The following is a 23,400-nucleotide window of genomic DNA, read 5'->3' on the forward strand; positions in this document are numbered from 1 at the left end:
TTCTAATATCCTGGGACCAACGCGGCTCCCACTACACTGCATACTCCTTCACTCTGCCAGACACAGCTTTACCACATGTGACTGTATACCAGAACCTTTGGTGGTTTCTGCAAGGTTTTGCCACCTGCGAAGTACTTCAAATTTAGTTTCGTTCACAGACAGCAAAAGCAGGTGTGAAAGCTTTGGTTTTGGTTTTTGCACAGATATAGTAAAACTTTTATTAAAACTAATAAAAACTGCAAAAAGTGGGTGCTCTTTCTCGAAACTAGAAGGTGAGAATACAGTAAAGAGCTTCCAGGCCTAACAAAGGGCCATCAACATTCTTATTCACACACGTAAGCCAAAACTTTCTCATTTTCTCTGAGTTTAGTTCCCCAATTTGAGACATTTTAGGCTTCATTGTCTGAGGTGCTGGCCACTTGCTGACACTATTTATTTGTTGAAAAGTGTGACAGAGCATATATGCAAAGAACAGTCAAAGGCAGTAACTTCTGAAAAGCTGGAGCAACGCCAGCTTATGTGGCTTAAGCAAATCAGCGGCAAAAGTGCTCCCTTATATAAAAGCTTGATAGGTGAAAAAGCTGAGCGATTTGCAGGTTTTCAAGAGCTAGAGTGATTTCAAAGATTCTGATAGGTTTTTATGGTGCATCCAGAACCACCGTGGCAGTTATGGAGTTAGCTGTAATGAGGAACCAGCTACAGATCTTGTGATCATCTAAAAAAAACAACAACCCACAAACTTGGGAGAATGCAGTTTTGCAGGCTTGTGATGCTGACGAAGTTGGTTTGTTTTGAAAAATGTTACTCTCATATACACTGAAGAGACTGCAACCACGGGGTACAGACGGTAAAGACAAGCACATGTATTTTTTGGGCCAGTGCAACCCATCACCATCAGCTGAAGCTGTACTGACCTGGCTGCTATGCAAACCTTTGTTGTGTTAAGCACATAAACATGTCTGCTGTTCCTGAAATGTGCAGTTATTCTGCCAACTGCTAGATAACAGGAACCCATTCTACTCACTAGTTTTAAAAAAAAAAAAATGTGCCGTCCGTTAAAACCTGTCCTGCAACCACAGACTGCCCTGTCCATCAGATATCCCTGCCCAAGATAACACAAGATGGAGACATCACCGTGATTCCCTCCTCCCCTTATCAAATCACTATAGTCTGTTTTTAGCACGACTCAGTTTGTGATCTCGGCCTTTAAGCAAAACTTCCAGAGAACATTTCCACCTTGAGATTTAGCATTGGAAATCTAGGTGCATGTTTCTGGTTGTCTAGGTGCAAAATCTGATTGATTTTTGGATTTCAAAAAAGACTTTCCCTCAGAAGATGCTGTGTGACAGTGTTGCAGGATGCTGGATACTCTCTATACAGGTCTGATTTTCCTGAACAAGAAAAATGAAAACACAGCCAGCAAAGGAGGTGGAAAACATCATGCAAGGAAGTAGGGTAGAGGTAATAATCAGAAGACTAGGAGGTTGAAAATGTGCATGCTGCAGTTGAAACGTAGCACAACCAGCCTTTAAGCCTGAGGAAACCCACAGTCCTGGCCCTCCTGATATTGGGGGAAGGGAACGGGAAGTAACAAACGTCCTTTTCCTTGAGAAGATGAACTTAACATGTGAACTGATGCAATAGAGAGAAGCAACTGGACTCGTTGGACCTGACATAAAGCCCACTGAAGTCAATGGAAATCTTGCCTTGAAATGCTGGAAGATTTTCCTGCCCTTCCCCATCACGTTTACAATCTACTGGCTTACTCCGGCAGCAACCAGCCTTAGTGTAGCACAGATTAGTGCCTAATACTCATCCAGAAACTGAGCAAATGCTCTGCAGGAACTTGACGAGGGAGGAACAGGACTGATTAACCTTAAAAAGGAAATATAATATGCATAGGTGTGCACACAGGGTGTGCCCAGGCCGGAGCGCCGGGCCGAGCACAGCAAGTTGTCGGCCTCTCCCGCTCCCCTGGAGCCATGCCGCCGCGCGCGCAGCACTCTAGGTGCTGGGGCTGCGTGCTCCCGCGGGGCAGTGTTTGGCTCTGCGCGGAGGCAGATACGCTCCCCACTCATCTGGAGCCATGCCGCCACGCGTGCAGCATTCTGAGGGGCGGGGCAGCCCACTCCCACTGGGCAGCATGTCTGGCTCTGCGCAGAGCCAAACATGTTGCTAGAAGCCTCATGTTAAGGGGGCTGAGGGGGGAGGGGTTGAATAAGGGGTGGGGGCAGTCAGGGAACAGGGAGGATTGGATAGGGGGGGTGGGATCCCGGGGGGGGGGGGTTAAGGATGGGGGGGTCTCTGGAGGGGGCAGTCAGGGAGCAGGGGGGGTTGGATGGGGCATGGGAGTCCTGGGGTCTGTCAGGGGGCAGGGGGTGGATAGGGGTCAGGGCAGTCAGGGGACAGGGAGCAAGGAGGGTCCTGGGGGAGCAGCTAGGGTGGGGGGGTCTCTGGAGGGGGTGGTCAGGGGACAAGGAGCTGGGGGGCAGGGTTGGATGAGTCAGGAGTTCTGGGCGGGGGGGCCTGTCAGGAGGCACGGGTGTGGAGAGGGGGCCCAAAAATCGTGACTGTCCCTATAAAATAAGGACATTTGGTCACCCTAAGTGTAGACCCTCAAACTTGATACAGGAGAGTGAAGGCAATGGAGGGATTTAAAAGGGTGTTGACGTGGTTACATTGTATAGTCTCCAAACCTCTCTATTCACCATTAGAAGTTTTTCTAAAAAGATATGCTCTCGTTCAGGGGTTCTCAAACTTCATTGCACCGCGACCCCCTTCTGACAATAAAAATTACTACACGACCCCAGAAGTGGGGACCGAAGCCTGAGCCTGCCCAAGCCCCTCTGCCCTAGGTGGGGGACAAAGCCAAAGCCCCAGTGCCTTTGGCGGGAAGGGGGGTTAAAGCCCAAGCGCTTCAGCCCCAGGCAGGGGACCTATAAGTTGAGCCCTGCCATCCACGTTTGAAGTCCTTGGGCTTTGGCTTCAGCCCTGGGCGGTGGAGCTCGGGCTTTGCCTTCGGCTTCGGCCCTGGGCCCCAGTCTAAGCCAGCCCTGGTGACCCCATTAAAATGGGGTCACCATCCACAGTTTGAGAACCGCTGCTCTAGTTCAACTACAGGTATTGGACTTAAAGAAGTAATTAATTCAGGGAAGTTCTATAGCCTGGCTTATGCAAAAGATCAGATGAGATGACCACATGGACCCTTTTGATCTTAAAAATATATTAATCTATGAAAGTTTAACCTTTCTAGAGGCATAACTGTTATAACAATTTTCAATGTCAGCAAGGTGTTGTGAGACTTTATGTGCAAAGTATTATAATACAGCTCGATATTCCAAACTGTATATTTTGAGTTTTGTTTGAAAACCATTTGGTACAGGTCTTCTTGTCGCCAAAAGGAAAGGGACAAAAATATTTGTGTTTTTAGATCAGTAAAGCTGGACAGATGCTCCACACACAAAAATCCTGCATATTAAATTTCTATTATATTATTCTAAATTGTACATTAACATAAGGATTCATAAATCCTTAAGTTCAGAATTAAAGTAAAGTATCTTTAGAGTTAATATTAGTGTTATTGCTATTTAAAGTAATAGAGACTCTTGTCTATATGAGTCTCGTAAAGCACCAGAATTTGCACACATTCAACCTCCAGAATACAAAAACAAAAAGCATTAATTAAAGGCCATAAAACTCACTGCCTAATCTTAGATGTAGTATAAAACACAGTACATGCAATTAAAGCGATCTAATCAGATAGATAGCATTCTTCATTCTACATTGTCAATTAAAGCAGGCAGACAAGGGAAGAATGTTAAGAAGAGCATATGGACTAGTGACAGCTACAGTACTGCCTTCAGGGTGAGTGGAGTTCGAAGACAAAACAGTAGGATGCAAGCTCTCTCACAGTCATCTTACCTTTTTGATACCCTGTAGTTGGCCACTGTGAGGACACCTGTTTTGGGGTCACGTACTGTGGCTCGTGCCAACTGTGTCAAAAGAAATGCCAGGGACAAAATTATCAAAGAATAAATAGTTAAAAAAAAAAAACCTGTTTCAAAATTCTACCAATTGTCTATTTCCCTCCCCAACTGCCAGACTCCGAATTCCTGGATTAGATATATTTCTGGGTGAAATTCTTAGCTCCAATCTGGAGCTTATTCTGATTTCACACTAGAACAGTCTATGATGCAAAGTGTATGGGATAGAGCGGTCATCCTCCTGATTAGAATCTGGCTAAGGGGCTGCATAAACCATGGTATCCGTTAAAGCTATAATTTGACGTTGCTTGACGAATAGGTTTGGAAAGTCCTGTTGTCTGGAGTATGGCTTGGGTCAGTATCAGCAAGAAGAAAGAACAGAAAATTAATGACCCATGAAGTTTGCATCCTTACTGACAGAGAAGAAAGAAAGTTAACTCTTGGATAGTCTATGGATTCAGCCGGACTACTGGAAAGGTGGGCTGGGATAGATCACAAGAATTGCATTCAGTATTCTCAAGGAGCAGGTGAGAAAAACAATGACTTTGTTATGAAGTAGGTTAGGCATTACAGTGCAGGCAGCTGAGGAATTCACAGGATCCGGCTCACTGACATCACAAGGGAGCATGCTCATCAGAGCAAGAAAGTCCTCAACCTGTGTACTTGATGGATATTACCTCGCTGGAAGTGCACAGGCTCATTTCCAGCTCTTATTTCTCTTAGTGTTGGGTTTACTAGGCACAAGTGCTGGGAACAAGTGTATTGGGCTGGGGCTGTATCTGCTGTTGGATCAGGTGAGAATGTTCCGCACTGTGGCCTAGCAGAATGAACACTGAACTCCTGAGTTCTAATCACAGCTCTAACATGGTCTTATTGTGTGACCTTGGGCAAGTCACTTCACTGTGCCTCAGTTTCTCCATCTGTAAGATGCATCATTTTTGCCTACACTACAGGGATGCTGTTGGGATGAACAAGTTACATCACTTTGAAGGTGAAGAGTGCCAAACCCACTTACTTACATGTCACCCTCCCATTCAATCACAATCTTTCTACACGTTTGTATCTTTTTCCAATCCATAATCACATTTTCCTTCATATTTCCCCAAATGCGTCATTCTCCTGTTTCCCTTCCAATCTGCTTGTTAGGTTTCTTGTCTCTACCCGCAGCTCTTGGCACAATTTTCCCCATAATTCTGACTAATTTGGTATTTTGTTCCAGAATCCTGCTCCATAATTCACAGCAGGGAAGTCAGGCTGACAATGTTTTTCTTTATTTGGACAATGAAGTGTTGCTTTCTGTAATATAATTTAGCTTGCCAAACTCCTCATTACCCTCCATTTCCTTTGGGTTCCCCATATGGTTTCTTTCTATGGTCACCAGTTGACCTGAACAAGAAGAGAAGCTAAAATATGCCTGGCTACAAACTTATTAATTGGCATCTCATTTGTGTGGTGCTAGAATACTCCATTTCTCTGTAAAAGCTTGTCTTCTTGACTTTAAACTGTTTATTCAGCTCACAGTAGACCTGACAACAACATATAATTAATAATAGCGGATTAAAAACAAAACAAAAACACCCCAGATTTCATTCCTAAACCAATACACAAACAATGTGTGCAATATATGGTTTCTGGGCTTTATAGCATCTTTATTAAAATTCTGCTCTACTATAAATTTCATTCTTTCCTACTTAACAGCACAACAGCTTTTCTTTTCACGCAGAAGTCTCAGTTCACTTTCAGTTTTCTCTCTCTCCAGCCCCACCGCAGGCTGCTTCTTCAGTATTTCAACGGCACAGCTTTTCCTAGAACCCAGCCTGACTGTGCATTATAAATCTGAGTTCAGTAAGGCTCTATACATTCCTCTCTATGATGCACCTTTGTCTAATCTGGTACATCTGTATTATGAAGAAGCCATTATGAAAATTTAAGATTACATTCTATATGCTTCCATGCTACACCTGTCCCAGTGCAATCCTGGCCTGTACAATTAACAGTTTTATTGATGCTTCCAGTGGTTCACAGCTGATCGTTAGGAACAGATTCATTTAGTTTAGAAGGCAATTTTAACATTTGACTAAAAAATGACTGTATTTTGCAAATTGAGCGTGAAAAACACCTCGTCACTCTGAACAGCTATCCTGTCTCAAACACGCATGTTGCTTTTCTTCAAAGACAAAGTCTTGGAACATTTAAACCTGCAGATGATGTTTGGAACTGGGAGGAGAGATTTCTTGAGGAGATATTCTAGAATATTAGGGATAACATGGGAGCTCCCAACCTTTCCAAATCCAAGACAGTAACACACTACCTCACAGAGCTCTGCCTGTAAAACTTTAATGATTACTGAATAAAGTTTCCTGGCTGAAATTACAATAATTTTATTTAGGAATTATCCCATCATAATGTTATATTTTCCACCCTTCTGGGCATAACACCATGGGTTTCAAAGTAAGTCCAGCAGTTAGGTTTGAGACAGATGCTGAAAAATTAAGTTTGTGAATAACTATGCGGGAATATTTATAAACTCATCTAATATGATTACATTTACGTACACACACTGGGCCTGATCCTGATCTCACATATACTGGTGAGGAATGGGGAGTAGTTTCACTGAAGTTAATGGAGCTACACTGATGTAAAATTGGTGAGAGAGACCTAGAAGTGATTTCATAAATGAAATCCTGAACAGCGCAAACACTAAATTAAGTCAATTGTTAATTATTGTCTTATTATATTTATAGCCCATTTGCTTTGCCAGACTAGAAAAAACTTCCAGTGGTAGAGGCTAGTTTGAATTTTTGTTTTATCTGAAGCTTTTGAAGTCTCAAGGACAGTTTTACAGCATGTCGTCATGGTGAAGCATCAGGAAAAAGATTTAAGTTAATGGAGGTGCGAGTCTTCAAAGAGAAATAACATTTTCTGCCACGGCACTTGGCTGATACACACAGAAATCTAGCTTCAGAAACTTACTAAATATAATTCATGTTCCTAAAAGGTATCGATTTCTCACTCCATTTCCAATTATATCTTAAAATATTTCATTCAGAAATACACGCAGAAAGGTTATCCTGACTGGTATTTTAATTGCATAGTTTACAGCAATAGCTAGAAGAAACGATTAACATGAATAATTCATTATATAACAATCAATATAAATGCTTTTTAGTGTCTTGCCAGACTTTGCAAAGCAGAATGAATCAAGCTTAACATCTATAATTGGTCTTGAACTGCCATTATTTTCCCTTTTGCAGTTTAGCAAGTAAAGGAAGACAATTGCAGCACCGGAAGGCTAAAGAAACGTTAGGTTCATATTAGCTGTACAACACAGTATATCATCGTTTATGATATATGGTGTCACTACAACTTAAAAGTGTCTGGGTAAAAAGGCACCACACCAAGACTTGAGCCCATAATCAACGCTGGCACTGCATTTGATATGCACCTAAGGGCAGAGAAGGGGGTGCTGAAGAACCAAGCCCTCTTCTTCCCAGCTGTCCAGGTAGAAGTTAGAGATCCTAAAGCACCTTTGGAAATGAAGGAGGTCAAGCCCTCACCTTGACCAATACTCCTCTTTCATAACAGGTTCCAGCATTCAGGACTGTAAGCTGTTGTTGGGCACACAAAAGCATGCTCTATTTGTTATATTTTATGCAATGCAATAATTCTGTACCAATAACTTCAGAAGAACACTGCAGCTCCATTCATCAATGGAAACAGCCTAGATCAGACTGAGATCCTGGTTAACATACTTTGTTTTAGGGTGGAAAACATTGCTTTTACAACCAAAAAAACAAACAAACCATCAAATAAACCCAATAAAAATATACCTCCAAAGAAACAAAAGAGGAAGCGTTTAACAACCGAAGCAACGTTATCATATATGTTTGATATGCCCTAGAGTAAAATCTTCAAAAGCATCATATTCAAAAAGTGATTTAGGAGCCTAAGTCTCCATTGAAAATTAATGGGACTTAAGGCTCTTTATGAGTCCCTTTTGAAAACGAAACTTAGGCCCCCGCAACACTGAGCAAAGCAACGCCTAAAAACCTTTACAAATCTGGGCCTTGGGCTCCTAAATCACTTAGGTTGCTTTTGAAAGTTTTACCCTTAAGTTCATCGCACATAGTTTAGCTGCACTGTATAGTCCAGGATGTGAAATTAGACATTTTGAATCCACTTGCTCAGTTTTCCTTGTTAGAGATAAAGGGCTGAAACAGCAAGCACTGGTGAGATGGAAACAGTAGAAGAGGGGACACCTACTTTTGGTTTAGCCAGCTCCTTAATTTTCTCTATTTCTTCATCAGACATGACATCATAGTATCGGACAATATGGGGGCTGTCCCATTCATCTTCTTCCTTAAAGGGAGCTATGAGCAGATGGGGATTTCTGTTTCCATTGTGGTACCTGCAGAACAGCCTCTTCTGTCGCCGAGGTGTCTGAAATATAAGTCCCCAAACACACACACACATATTTGTTTTCTTTAAATGTTTAAGACCAAAACCAAAGTGCCCTCTATACTGTGTAACCGAAGATATTGGGAAACTGAAGGTCCACACTATCTGGCTTAGAAAATGTAAAGGCCCAGATTGTTATTTTACAATCTTCTGTGAGTAAAGAGTAGCGAATAGTCTTTTCTCCCCTATGTTACCAAGTAACAGCTGTGACATTCTACCCTCTATAAATCATAATAAATTACTGGTTATGGAAACCAAATGACAAAGCAAGTAGCCAACTGGCTAGAATTCTGTATTTTATATGTAAGGCTTTGCAGCAAGACTGCTGAAACAAAGAAAAGAAAGGTTTCAGAGTAGCAGCCGTGTTAGTCTGTATCCGCAAAAAGAACAGGAGTACTTGTGGCACCTTAGAGACTAACACATATATTTGAGCATAAGCTTTCGTGGGCTACAGCCCACTTCATTGGATGCATAGAATGGAACATACAGTAGGAGATATATATACATACAGAGAAGATGAAAAGGTGGGAGTTACCTTACCAAATCTAAGAGGCTAATTAAATAAGATGAGTTGTTATCAGCAGGAGAAAAAAAACTTTTGTAGTGATAATCAAGATAGCCCATTTCAGACTGTTTGACAAGAAGGTGGGAGGATACTTAACTTGGGAAAACAGATTCAATGTGTGTAATGGCTCAGCCATTCCCAGTCTCTATTTAAGCCTAAGTTGATGGTATCTAGTTTGCATATTAATTCAAGTTCAGCAGTTTCCCGTTGAAGTCTGTTTTTGAAGCTTTTCTGTTGCAAAATTGCCACCTTTAAGTCTGTTACTGAGTGACCAGAGAGGTTGAAGTGTTCTCCTACTGGTCTTTGAATGTTATGATTCCGGATGTCAGATTTGTGTCCATTAATTCTTTTGCGTAGAGACTGTCCGGTTTGGCCAATGTACATGGCAGAGGGGCATTGCTGGCACATGATGGCATATATCACATTGGTAGATGTGTGGGTGAATGAACCCCTGATGGCGTGGCTGATGTGATTAGGTCCTATGATGGTGTCACTTGAATAGATATGTGGATAGAATTGGCATCGGGCTTTGTTGCAAGGATAGGTTCCTGGGTTTGTGTTTTTGTTCTGTGGTGTGTGGTTGCTGGTGAGTATTTGCTTCAGGTTGGGGGGTTGTCTGTAAGCAAGGACAGGTCTGTTTCCCAAGGTTTGTGAGAGTGAGGGATCATCTTTCAGGATAGGTTGTAGATCTTTGATGATGCGCTGGAGAGATTTAGTTGGGGGCTGAAGGTGACAGCTAGTGGTGTTCTGTTATTAACCTCTCCAGCGCATCATCAAAAGCCCACGAAAGCTTATGCTCAAATAAATTTGTTAGTCTCTAAGGTGCCACAAGTACTCCTGTTCTTTTTAAAGAAAAGAAAAGTCTAGAAGACCCCAAAGCAGTGTCCAACCTAGGAATTACAGCCACGTTGGAAGACAGGTATCCGAGACTACTCCTCTTCTGCCCTCTATAATGGCGATTAAAATGCTTGCCCCATAGAAACAACTGATTTCAACAATAGTTAAAGCATGATAGACCCTTGATAGAAAAAAAGCTTCTAGCACACCCAGCTACAATGAGTGTTCAGAATGGCTGACCGGACACACTGGAAGGACAATCGTTTGCAACACCCTGTGAATGAGCAGTGGAGAGCACTTTTTTCTATGTAGGTTTATATTATGACTTCTGAACGCTTAGTTGTTAAACAGCTGGAAGTTCCAGTGTGGACTTAATTAAGAAACACGCTCTCAACTCTTCCAAGTGCAATATCTAAATGACTCCGCATTAGGAAGAACCTAAGCCCTGCATCAGTGAGCCTACTTATACATACAGAAACCCAGCTCAGTCAGAAAGGGCTGTCACTACCTAAGGGGGACAAGAAACCACAGCCTACAGGCTTCCTATGTACAGCAGAAGCAGAGTCATCAAAACTATGTTCCTTTCACCATCTACCGGCAGAGAAAAGTAAACATCTGGGCTAGTCTATGGGAGAATGATGGGGATAGGGAAAGAGGAGAATTTTTTAAAAATTGATACTATGCAGATTGCTTAAATAATAGTAATTTAAAAAAGAATAATGACTTCCATTTACTCAGGGGCCGACACGAGATGGAACAGCTAGTAAGTTAATAGATTCTGTTTCTATATAAAGGCCACCATTAACAGGTCAACATTCACCAGCAGATACCACTTAGGGATAATCACAGAGTTCCCACTATTCTGAATCCCAAATGCAGAGTTAGAGAAACTCCAATAATATCATGGTAAAGAGATTCCAGTGAGTCACCTAAATTCTACCACAACCACTATGGGTGATTCAATTTACCGACTGCATCTTTCCCCTCCCAGGCAGACATTTTCTATTCCTTTATTAATTTTCCCCCAGAATATTTCTGAATAGAAAGGGATGATTTTTGAAAACAGACCCTTTGCTGATGGCACAGTTACATACTTGCTGGGGCAGTGGCATCTGGCAGGGAGCATGTGTCCTGAAAAGTAGCTTTGGAAGGGAACACTACAAATCAAACTGCAAACTTTATTATAAGCCATAGGAACTACCAGAACACAGCCCTTGGCGGTCTATACAGCAACATGTACTGTAGGAAGAACGTCCCAAGTCAGCACTTTGTACTTCTCTCACCATTTTCACACCTTCGCCTCTGCAGAGAGCCTCATAGGTATCACGCTCTGGCAGGTAGTCAGCAGGTCTCTCATAAACCCCACCTTGTATTGCCGATTCTTTTATAGTTGATGTCTTATTTAATAGCTTTGCCACTCTCTCTTTCTCCAGCAACTTCTCAAAATATCGCAGGTTGCTGCCTGCCCTCTCGTGAGCAGAATCTTGGTTGGGGGGAATGAAAAGAAAAAAAAAATGGAATTCATTCATCCTAACTCAGTAACCTAGTCAGAGAAAGCCTTGAGCCCATCAACACTGCACCAGCAATCCTGCCTGTGCTAGCCTCCCCCAGATATAGATTGGTTTAGACCAGAGGCACAAACATACGCAATGGGTTCCCCTCTCTGAAATCCATGAGAACTGAAAGCCAGATCGGCTGCATAAATCGGAGGGAGAGCTCAAGGTGTTTCTTCACCTCTTTTGTCCTCTTGCAGAGGTGGCTGTAATCCTTTTAATTTTATTTGTATGTTTTCATATAAAATATAAACACAACAAAAACAAAATATATGTAAGTATACGGACAAGATGGAAGTAGCATATAAATAAAAGAATTCATCGTTCTTGACTTGCAGAACCTGAAGAACCACCCCCCTGCAAAACCCTGAACCCATAAGAAGTCATTCCAGGCATCAACTAAACTGCAAAAGGATGCAAAAGTTTCACGTGTGACAAAGCCACCTCATATTTTTTTCCCAACCATTTCTATTAAACAGACTAATTTTTTCCATTAATGCAATAGTAGGGAGCTCACTAAGCCAGTCTGTGTATGGGGGAGGAACTGCAGATTACCATTTTCTTAAAATCACTCTTTTGCCCATTAGTTACTGTAATCCATTTCTTAATGTTAACTGGCAATACCAACTCATCCAGCACCCCTAAAATGCACAAGCTTGGAGCAGGAAAGATAGTGACATGAAAGTTTTTGAGAGAGCACTGAACGTGGTGTTGCAGACCACATGCATTGTTTGACAGGTATAGGATATAGTTGGCATGCGGCTGTTTGAATCTCCAATATGTGCTGTACATTGCAATCCAGCTTTAAACTAACGTTCTGGAGTCCAGTTGTACCTGTTTAATATCTTGTTCTGGACGAATCATAAGGAAGAAGAACCTGAAGTATCTTTCACGTTAAGCCAGATATCCTCCTAGGTTTCTGTTGAAATGGTAAGGCTAAATTCTTTTTCCCATTTCAATTTGAGACTGAGATTAAGAAGGTACTGCAAAGTATTAAGCCACCTAAAAGTGATTCCTACAAAGTGACTTTTGCTTACATATTTCTGAACATGTTCTTCTCGAGGTGAGAGAGTTGAAACAGACTAATTGTCCCCTATCCTGACGTGAATCCTTGCGCACAGCCACTGAAAGAAGGAACTGTGAGAATTGGCTGTTATCCTGTTGGAGAACACGGTCCCCACCAGCACCCACACAGGCACTGCAAGTTTCAAAGGGTACGTCTACACTTACCGGAGGGTCCGGCAGCAGGCAATCGATGTTCTGGGATCGATTTATCGCGTCTGGTTAAGACGCGATAAATCGATCCCGGTTCGATCCCGGAAGTGCTCGCCGTCGACGCCGGTACTCCAGCTCGGCGAGAGGAGTACGCGGCATCGACGGGGGAGCCTCCCTGCCGCGTCTGGACCCGCGGTAAGTTCGGACTAAGGTACTTCGAATTCAGCTACGTTATTAACATAGCTGAATTTGCGTACCTTAGTCCGAAGTGGGGGCTTAGTGGGGACCAGGCCAAAGAGAATGGGAATGTCTGGGGTAAGGTCCAAGCCCTGACCTTCACTCCCACTTTGCTCCAGCCAGGCCAAGTTGGCAATATGCTGCATCCTCTCCACAGACAACACCTCTGAGGTGGCTGCATGCTGAAGGTACGAGGAGGAGATCTGGCTGAGTTAGTCCAGTTACTGCACAGCCCCTTTCCCCCGCCCCTCCCATGCTCCATGTGCAAGGCACAATCTTGCCTTGAGTGAAGGCTAAAGATGGATCAGAGCTGCAAAGTTCAAATCTGGACAAGAATATCTCCAGAAGTTTGCGGATGGTCAACAATGGGGTTTTGGTAAGAGACAATCTCTAGCAAAAATTTCAGGACTGTGCCATGTAGTAGGTTTATTAAAGGAGTTATCTTGCACTACTAACAGCATTAGACCTCTTCCATCTTGTGAGGATTTAGGTTAAATCAATTTTGATGCGTCTACAGGCATCATCAATAGATTTTAACTGTCCGAACCAAGAAAGAAATAATTCCCTGGTCCTCATTAATAGCTTAAGGCAGTTTTGAGACAGACACGAAGAACAATTCCCCCTCTGCCCAGTTTTTATTTTATAATGTAAATAATTCTGAGCTTTCCTGGGAGCACTTATTTATAGAGTTCTGCTTGGATACAAACATGGTCTGCAGATGCGGATATCCACGGTTGCAGATATTCGTGGATATCAAGCGGATATCCAAAATTTGCAGGGCTCTAGATATAAAATTTGGATCTGCATCTGCAGATATCCGTACATTTGTAGGGCTCTACTTATTTAACCACACTGGATAGCATCAAAGAGTGCAAGTAAGTATTGGCCAAGCCTCCTTATACTGATAACACCACTGAGCCTCTCTGAGCAGCCACTGCCAAATCTGTCCCATTGTGTGATGGGGATAAGGATGATTTATTTGTGCTTTGCAGAAGTTGCCCAAGCCCTGGCACAGAAAATGGTATTTATATTTAACAGTAATACACATTCACATTTATATAGGGATTTTGATCCCCAAGATCTTTCCAAAGTTAAGCTGGGGATTGGGGGGGGGTGTAAGTAAAGATCACTTTACCCCTATTGTGGTGCAGCCAACATTGGGGTAAAAGACAGCAACTGTTTACCAGTGTATAGCCACATAACACAGCTGATTAGGGCAGGACCTGGAGAAGAATATATACCTTGCAATTCAGATTGACTAGGTCACACAACCAGGTACAATCATTCCTTCCCATATGACTTAACCTGTAGCTCACTCTCTTACTAAGAAGGAAGAAATGAAAGTTGATCTGCTATGAGCTAAAGACAGTGGTTTTTAAAAGCCTAATTAACCAAGTTCATTTAAGAATTTGAAAAATCCAGTCCCTTGAAAACCTGTGGGCAAAAGCCTTTTCTTTTGGCATAAAGAAGCATTAAAAACAATGAAGGAACCTCGTAACGAAGCAGAGAATTTGGTAAGATTTAGTAGAGAAAACAGCATCCTGAGAGAGTCAGTTGAATATGGAGAGAAAGGCCTCAGACAATACAAACTTCCACCACTAACAACAAAAAGCCTCTTTCCATGAGGGTCAGTACACACAATTGATGCTGCACCACGTCAGACGTGTGTTTGCTTTTGGGGTCAGCTTAGAGTGAACTGAAGAGGGCTTTCTATACAAACAGGCTGTAGTACCCAATATTAATGTTATTGTGTGTCACAGGGTAGGACATTTCTCCGTAAATCTTATTGTGCTGACTGGAGCATGGGTGTTCTTGGCACTGCCACCTACGGTACATCCCATTCCTCCCTGGCTTTAGAAAAATGAATCATTTGTACTTCTCACCGAGAGAAATCAGGCGCCTGGTGAGCTCCACGGCCCTGTGTAAGTCACCGAGCTGGAAGACAGCATAGCTGAGATAGTCCAGGATCTCCACTTTGGTGATGGTTGCATCTTCCCCTTCATCGTGCTGCTTCAATGTCTGCTGCATCCACAGCACCGTATGATAGTAATCTCCTTCATTGTAAGCAGTCTTCCCCATGCCAAAGCAGTCGTCCACTGTCAAAGACGACCTGTATTTTGTTCCTAAATGTATCAATAAAACAAACTATAAGTGCTCTTTGCAAATCATGAGTGAAAATATTTTTGGCTGGGCGATATTTATAAATACTGATCTCGTTTGAAAAGGTTTTTAAAAGGGGGACACTCTGCCAAGATTTCAGATCCTCTACCACTCTCCAAAATCCATTTACCTTCAAGAGTTAAGAGCCATATCCTGACATAGCTCCATGTGATTATTTCCTGTGGAAGTCAATGGGAGTTTTGCATAAAAATAGAATTGTGAGCTCTAGCCTACATTCCATCTATGATACTTACCTGACTCCCAAATAGCATATCTGAGCACCTCATAATCATTAATGTGTTTCTCCTCACCACACCCATGTAAGGTAGGGAAGTGCTATTATTCCCATTTCACAGATGGGGAACTGCAGCACAGAGAGACTATGAGCTTGTCTACACTTACCTGGGGTTCAACACGCAGCGATCGATGCATCAGTGGTCGATTTAGCAGGTCTAGTGAAGACCCGCTAAATCAACCGCCGTTTGCTCTCCCATCGACTCCTGTACTCCACCTGAACAAGAAACGAAAGGGGAGTCGATGGGAGAGTGTCTCCAGTTGACATTGCGTACTGTGGACCCCGCGGTACGTAGATCCAAGAACGTCGACTTCAGCTACGTTATTCACGTAGCTGAAGTTGCATAACTTAGATCGATCTCCTCCCCTCCCCCCCGTAGCGTAGACAAGACCTAAGGGTACTACTACACAGCAAGCAGCAGTGAGACTCAGAGCTGAGAGACTTGGGTTGGTCTAAAAAGCACTAAAAACAGCTGTGTAGATGTTTGGGCCTAGGCTGGAGCTTGGGCTCTGAACCCCAGGATGAAGGGTGGGCTTCAGGGTCTGCGCTCCAGCCCCAGTTGCAATGTCTACACGTTTATTTTTAGCACCACAGCACAAGCCTGCAGACCTGGGCTCTGAGACTTGCTGTCGTGGGTTTTAAAACACAGTGTAGACATACCCTAGGTCAGTGGTTCTCAAACTAGGGCCACCACTTGTTCAGGGAAAGTCCTTGGCAGGCCAGGCCTGTTTGTTTAACTGCCACGTCCACAGGGTCAGCCGACCGCAGCTCCCACTGGGTGCGGTTCGCCGCTCCAGGCCAATGGGGGCTGCAGGAAGGGAGGCCAGCACATCCCCTGGCCCGGCGCACCACGGGCTTTCCCTGAACAAGCGGCGGTCCTACTTTGAGAACCACTGCCCTAGGTGACCTGCTCGTTGTCATACAGAAAGTCTGTAGCAGAGCACGGAATTTAACCCAGGTTTCCCAAGTCCCAGCCTAACACCCTGCCCACCAAGCCATCCTTCCTCTCACTGTGAGCTCTCCGGGGTATGGGCTATCTCTGTGTATTTGCTTGCACAGCGACTACAATATCAATGAGAACCTAACCCCTGTTTCTGGTCCTTACCTACTACAATAATAATTATGGCATGATGGGGCTCTAATTACTGTAATTAGCATTTTCTTTTGAAAGTAAAGCAAGAGTTTGTTCCCGCACAAATCTATTTCTACTAGTCACTGAAGACATTAGTTAAAAGACATAACACACAAGCCATCTTGTCTGACCTACGTATGCACAAATCTGACACCACAAGAAGGGTCGTTCACATTCTCAGCCCCACATGTGTGTAGTCAGCACAAGAAGGCATATTTATGCTACTGCTGTAATATACTATGCTCTCAAAATAAGCTGGAAAAGATTACTTTGTTTTGGTGGAGATGCCTGCTCTGGGAATGCATACAGAAACTAGGGACAGTAGCTACACTTGCACTCCTAGGCTTAGTGAAAATAATTTCTTTGCAAAATGTTATGGATGTGACTGGATGGCGGCCTGACGCCTTCATGGCAACAAAATTCACGACCTTCCACCAGGATTTCTCAATCACTTTCACAGTATAGATCTTATCTTAATTGTGGGAGTGTCATCTCCTCCCACTGTCAAGCACATAACATCCCTATGGCAGTAGCTGCTTACAGGGAAAGGTAATATTAGGAAATTATATAGGATAATTTTAGCTGCTCTTAATTTGATTTAGCAGCTGGATGCAAGAAGGAGCAAGTGCTCAGACATTTAGGAAACCTCCATTTTGAACTGTGTGATGGCCTTAAAGGCCCTCTCCGTTTCTCTCTCAGCAAGCCCTTTAAGTTCCACCCGTCCAGCTTCAGCAGGGCTGACCATAGAAGTCTTTCAAAAAACAGAGCTCTCAAACAAAAGAGCCTTGACAGCAAAAGTCCTTCCACCCTGTGTCTCCTGGGTGGTGGGGTTCCATTCCCCTTGCACTGCCTGGAAAGGAGATGCTGGGTCATCCCTTGTCCTCCTGGGACTCAACAGTGCACTGGCAAACAGACTGCCTCTATTTCTTCCCTCTGCCCAGGGACCCTTTTGTTTCTGCCCAGGGTGTCAGGTTGCCAGTTTGGTGACCGACTGAGGGGACGAGGGGGGAGCCTACGCTCACCGTATACCACAAGGCTCCCAGTCCTGGGTCTATAAAGAAACGGTAACCTAGTTTTGCCCCAGATACTAACTACTCCTTCTCAGGGCCATTTCCTGTCTCCCAATACCTGTTCTCTACCATTTCCAGGCTCTTGTTTGCTTCAGAATTCCTGGAATGGGGTAGCCCGGTCTTAAAGGGCTAGTACTCACAAACTTGTCTTTTTTTTTTTTTTTTTTTAATAGAATATCAGGGTTGGAGGGGACCTCAGAAGGTCATCTAGTCCAACCCCCTGCTCAAAGCAGGCTCAATCCCCAGACAGATTTTTGCCCCAATCCCTAAGTGACCCCCTCAAGGATTGAACTCACAACCCTGGGTTTAGCAGGCCAATGCTCAAACCACTGAGCTATCCCTCCCCCAAATGCACGTGTCTGTGTTCACAGATGTTAAGGCCAGCTACATATTAAGGTCTGCAGCGGATTAGACCCAATTTCAACTTGCAACCAGTAGTACACAATGCACGACACTTTCCATTGCTCTTCTAAGCTTCTGTGTATAATTTTCACTTCTGTCTCCAGGGTCCCCAGAAAACTTAAACTTGGGACATCTGACACTGTGCAGAAGGAGACATACCTTAAAACACTCTGCTAACTATCTGATGTGTTAATATAGAAATTATATTAGATGAAAGGAGGGATTATCAATAGTGCTCAGAATTGGCCAGACTGTGCTCCCACTGCAGTCAACAGCAAAAGTCACAGCACAGCAGAGCTAGGCTAATGCTGAGCACAACTGAAAAAGGTTAGAATTAATAACTAAAGATCTTTAAAAAGTGGAAAGGCAGTAAGAAGCCCTGATTCCCAAAGTTTTCATTTTATTCTCAGAGCCTGACACTCAATGACTGACTGATAATAATAAGAACTATAAACAGAAGCGATAGGAGACTGTTTAACCATTTTCTGGAGGGATTCCTGTCATGTCTGCTGATGAGCTGCTCAATGAAAACTCCATTTAAACCACTTTATTATTTGTTTAGTTTGTTCAGAATGTGCTAACTGGTGCAGAATTTTATTCCATTGGAGACAAATACAACACAAAGTTTCATAACACTACCCATCCTTTTCTGAATAGGGGACAAGCTAATGAGGAAAATTTTCAAGAGCAGTAAATAACTTAAGAGCCTAAATCCCACTGACTTTCAATGAGATTCAGGCTTGCAAGTGCTTCTAAGGGATGTTTGAAAAAGGACTTCTCAGTTGCTTTTGAAATTTTTGCCCAGTCTCCTGGAACGCTGCCATCATGAACATGTCAATAAAATCACTTCTTTAATACAAGCTGAATCTTCAAGCAGAGGAGACTGCTGTACCATTACCTGGTAGTTTTCCCTTAGACATGGTCTCAGGGTCCAGTCTGTATGTGTCCTGTAGACGCATTAGAGCCTTAGCAGCGCCTGTCTCATCTTCCTCAGTTGGGAAGAACTGGCGTTGAACTGTGAGGTTTGCGATAAAACCTTTAAAAGAAGTTAAAATAGAAACAGTTAATATGACTCCACAACTCAGTTGCATATAATCAATACCAGGCTGGTCCAGGATTGGGAACATGTGTTTTGTTTTGCAACACATCCTCAATGGGAATCAAACAGTGGAGATTTAAACATAAACAACCCTCTTGTCAGACTCTTCAGTTATATGCATATCTTGGTTTAAAAGTAAAGCTTATGAGCTCAAATCAGAGGCATTAACAGAAGATGCTCAGTTCTTGTGTGATCCGCCATTAACCAAGTAGGGCGATGGATATTATAGCCTCAACCTAATAATTTTCATTTTCCTTTAATGCCTTTTCCTAACTTCCCTCCCGCTCCCACAATATCCTCCCTCATGTCTTCTTTGGCAACACTCCACCAAGGCAGACGTAGGATCTCAACATTCTCTGCTGAACCTTTGCAGGCCTCCAAACTTTGTGAACTTCAAGCATGTGCCAATCCATAGGAGCTCTGTGAGATGTGAAGACCTCAGATGACCCAAGAGAGGCTCCCAGACCTTCCCAGATCCCATTGATGACATTTCAAAGGGGCTGTTTGGGGAGAGACTGAGTACTTATCTCACTTTAGTTTGGTACGTGGGCTGAGGTTCAGGCCTGATTATGTATTTTCAAACTGCTTCAACCCATCTCTAACAAAGAGTGAAAATGTCAGAAAGTAAAGAAACTTAGGTCAAGTTAAGTGTTCATTTGGGGTCATCTTAATAGCAAAAAATGAAACAGAGAAGGCTGGACCAACATTATACAAGGTGATAAGAGAAGAGCCACAGTGCATTCATTTTAAAGGGATACTCTCAATAGTCTTTCTGTTCTTCTTTCAACACAGTAACTAACAAAACAGGTTGCATAAAGGAAGAACTTCAAGTGCATTATGCAAAATAATTTAAGTGTTGAGCTATCCAAAATTATATGAAAGGTTGTAAAATAAATAAATAAATAAATACATAAAAAATAACGGAAGAAAACGAAAGTTCTGACTTCTATTTTAAGTGTTATGTCAATCACAATAGTATTGGTTTTACAAAATATTAGAGAGAAATCTTCCAGAGCAAAATTAAAGACAGGGGTAAGTGCTCAGTGGAATCAGTGATCTAGTCGTTAGAAAAGTTCACAATTTTATTTCTTCCAGGACAGCTATAAAACTCTTGGCTGAACAGACAGACTTCAAAGCATCTAAACTTTTAGTATAAGCAGAATGGAAAGAGAAAACATGCAGTGGAGTTCAAAGAAAAATATTTCCTCTTTTTCTTCTTTCACTTTCAGAAAGTTCAATAAAAATAAACTGACATTAAAAATGTTTAAGTTTAAGGAAGCAAGATTAAGACAGGCTCTCTGTGAAGAATATGCAGTAAGAGACAGGGTTAGCTAAGGAACAGTTTTAGAAGGATAAACTCATGAATAATAGAGGAATATATAGACATTAACTCTATAATGTTTGCCAGCTGTTTATGTTGGAGCAGATCAGAAGCCCCTGGAGATCCAGCCTGGGCAGCAGAGTTTGACTCTTAAGTCTTTCTATCTTCTGATCCAAAGGCCAAGACAGGCCAAAGACTAGAGGCACTATTGCTAGGGAGGGAAAGAAGAATAAAAACAGATTGGGAAGACTGAGTGGAATAAGATCTCTCTTATAAAGCCAAAGTCTCAAGACAAAAAACACTTTAAATAAAAATTGTCCTAATAGTTGGACCTTTTGGTATATCATATTCTTCTTCCCTCTGCTTGATGTTCTAAAACAGCATGAAGGGCTTCTGCCATAATCAAACTAATGGCACTGCTTCTGGGACAGATCAGGGTATTGCCCAAAGGAAAATGTCTAATGGTGGCTGGGGAGTGGTGAATGGTAGCCAGTAAACAAGAAGTTATTTCTTAGTTTATAAGTTTCACACAACTCAGGCAACAGTATTTGAAATCACAACAATTAAGTTTGCAGATTTCCAGTATATGAGCAAGGGAAGGAAAAAGCAGACTTGCAGCAAAGTTACAGAAACTATTTTCTTCCCTTTAACACCTTACCACTTGTTGAGTCCTGAAGAACTAGATTCTCTAATTCCAGCCAATCAGTATTTAAACGCTTCACCAATTTATATGCATTTACTGGGTGTGCAAGATAACCTTCTGGGTCGGAAGCTGATTTCATGGTCAGTGCATCCATTTTTTCAGCCCAGCTGGAAAAAGAATAGCATGTCTCAATCCGAGATCATTTTATGAATGCATGTCTTCCTTATTATCATCACATCTAAAAACAAATTGCTCCTTCTGCTATATATAGCCAGCCACTTACTTTTAACTCTATAAGGGTGAATCATGGCACAATTGATTTTTTTAACTGAAATAAAATATAAATATTTCCTACCTTTAAGGCCACTGGGCACAAATCTTATTTGCATTAATGTCTCAGCCAACAATTTATATCATGTTGAATTTTGAAAAAGATACATAGTGCAAGATGAACTACACTGTAATTCTTAAAAGGTCGCTCTCATTTACATCTCACTAACACCACAAAATCTGTTTGCTTTTCCAAAAGCTGTTTAGGCTCTTATGGGAGTCGTCCGTGCACACCGATGGGAAGACAGACCACTTAATTTTTCAAGTTATTAGGATTCTTTTCTTCTAATAGGTTAATGACCATAGTTCCATCATACGCTCATGCAGAAGTAAGTTGGCAAATTCAAAAATGATAGTGATGAGTCCTAATATTCTTTTGAGTGTCATAGATGGGACTAAAATAAGAGTTCACTTATGGTACTTCACTAATGATACAGTCGTGCCCTCATCCCTCTCTTTATTTGATCTCTTAGCTGAACCATTGCACATGTACCAGAGCTTCACATTTCTCTCTCCAATATGCAGTGGGAATTGAGCAGGCTATCGAGGCAAAACTAACAAGTGGACAATAAAAGAGCTTTGCTCAAAGCAAGATCCTTGAGCACAGTCCATAAGCTTCCACTTGCAAGCTTGCAGTTTCATAATCACTGGGTCATGAATGTAATAATGGTTCCAACTGAAGTAGGGATAATTGAGTATAAACTTTTGCAATTATCCCCAAGTTGCTCATGTATTTTCTGTGTCTTATAATGTTCCAGCTCAAAATGGAATCCAAAGCTACTAATTCTTCAGAGATACTTTAAAGAGATCCTGTCAGATTAAAACCCACGTACTCGTCAAAGCAGATTACTTTACCCCGGCTCCTAGTAACATTCTTTAGATTTTTCATATTCTTTCAATTTTAGTAATTTAATTTTCTCTATTTACGTTGTTTGGGGTTTTTTTGCTGTACAAAAAAAGGTTGGCCAAATTTTCATACTCTTAATCACGTTGAGTAGTATCTTACTTCATAAACAGCCCCAGTGAAACCAATGAGACCAACCGAATAGTAAAGTAACACTTTAAGTGAGTAAAGGCGGCAGAATCTGGCCCTTATTTTATCACAATATGGCAGTTTCATTTTTGCCTATAATTCGTATCTAATGAGCTCTGGTTTCTTGTTCTCGTATATTAGTAGAATGCTGCAACATTTAGGGTGCAAACACTGTGGGTTTTTTTTTTTTTTTTTAAATTCACTATTTCTATTGAAATTAAATTTCAGCTGAAATTTTAAAACATACACAAAAGACATTTCTGCTGACATTCATGCAAAAGCTGTTGTAACAAAAACCTACATCTGAAATCTAAACGGACCTGCCCATCTCCCTTTAAAGGAAAATATATTGACTGGATTTCAAAACGGGTAAGGGATGTAGATTACTTTTCCCCTAATGGCCAGATTTTCAAGAGAGCTCAATAGCCATTGGAGCACTTAAATGAAGTGGCAAGATTTTCATAAATTCTCAGCACCCAGAAGTTCCCATTGAGAATAAGCTCCGAGCACTTTAGAAAATCTGGCCCCAATTATAGGTGAATAGCACTTCTAAAATCTAGCCCTGAAAAAATGGCTTTAAATCTTGTACAGAACTATCTGAGTGTTGTTCCTCTATCTGTGATGCTGTAATCCCTATTCACAAAACACATGCCAACACTCAGTGCTCTGGGTGAACTTAACTTTTTTCTTTTTTAAATAGATGAATAGTAACAAATTCATACAATCTGCTTTCAGGGACATTTAAACAGGGATGATCGGCAGGAACATCTCAGCTGTCATGTACAAGGAGACAAGTGGCTTCTGAGGCAGCCAGGGCCCAGAATATATAAGAATTTATAGATCAGAAGCTACCTTGATCTGCATTGGAAGTAAATATAAGGTCAGTGCAGCATGGAACACATGGGGTGCAAAGTGCTCATTGTGGGCCTGCTAAACAGCAGCCTGCCATGTTCTGCCTTAAGGTTACTGCTTCTGAGTGGTCTACAAGGGTAGCTCAACCATAACATGTTGACACAGTCCAGCTGAGAGGGGCATAGATAACTAGGGCAAAGTCTTCTTGGGCCTGG

General features: G+C 42.2%; 1 protein-coding gene across 3 annotated transcripts in view; it reads right to left on the minus strand.

Annotated features, from left to right (window-relative positions):
- The window catches only part of P4HA2 (prolyl 4-hydroxylase subunit alpha 2), a 52,888-nt gene that overhangs the window by 11,628 nt on the left and 17,860 nt on the right, over positions 1-23,400 (minus strand). For all 3 annotated transcript variants that reach the window (XM_054037764.1, XM_054037765.1, XM_054037766.1), the window contains exons 5-10: positions 20,986-21,137; positions 18,806-18,943; positions 14,732-14,971; positions 11,127-11,326; positions 8,247-8,423; positions 3,922-3,992 (exon numbers count right to left, since the gene is read on the minus strand). In XM_054037764.1, coding sequence (XP_053893739.1) covers positions 3,922-3,992; positions 8,247-8,423; positions 11,127-11,326; positions 14,732-14,971; positions 18,806-18,943; positions 20,986-21,137 — 978 coding nt within the window. The remainder of the gene's footprint in view (positions 1-3,921; positions 3,993-8,246; positions 8,424-11,126; positions 11,327-14,731; positions 14,972-18,805; positions 18,944-20,985; positions 21,138-23,400) is intronic.

Source organism: Malaclemys terrapin, chromosome 8, assembly GCF_027887155.1.
Source record: "Malaclemys terrapin pileata isolate rMalTer1 chromosome 8, rMalTer1.hap1, whole genome shotgun sequence".
In the NCBI taxonomy this organism is placed as follows: Eukaryota; Metazoa; Chordata; order Testudines; family Emydidae; genus Malaclemys; species Malaclemys terrapin.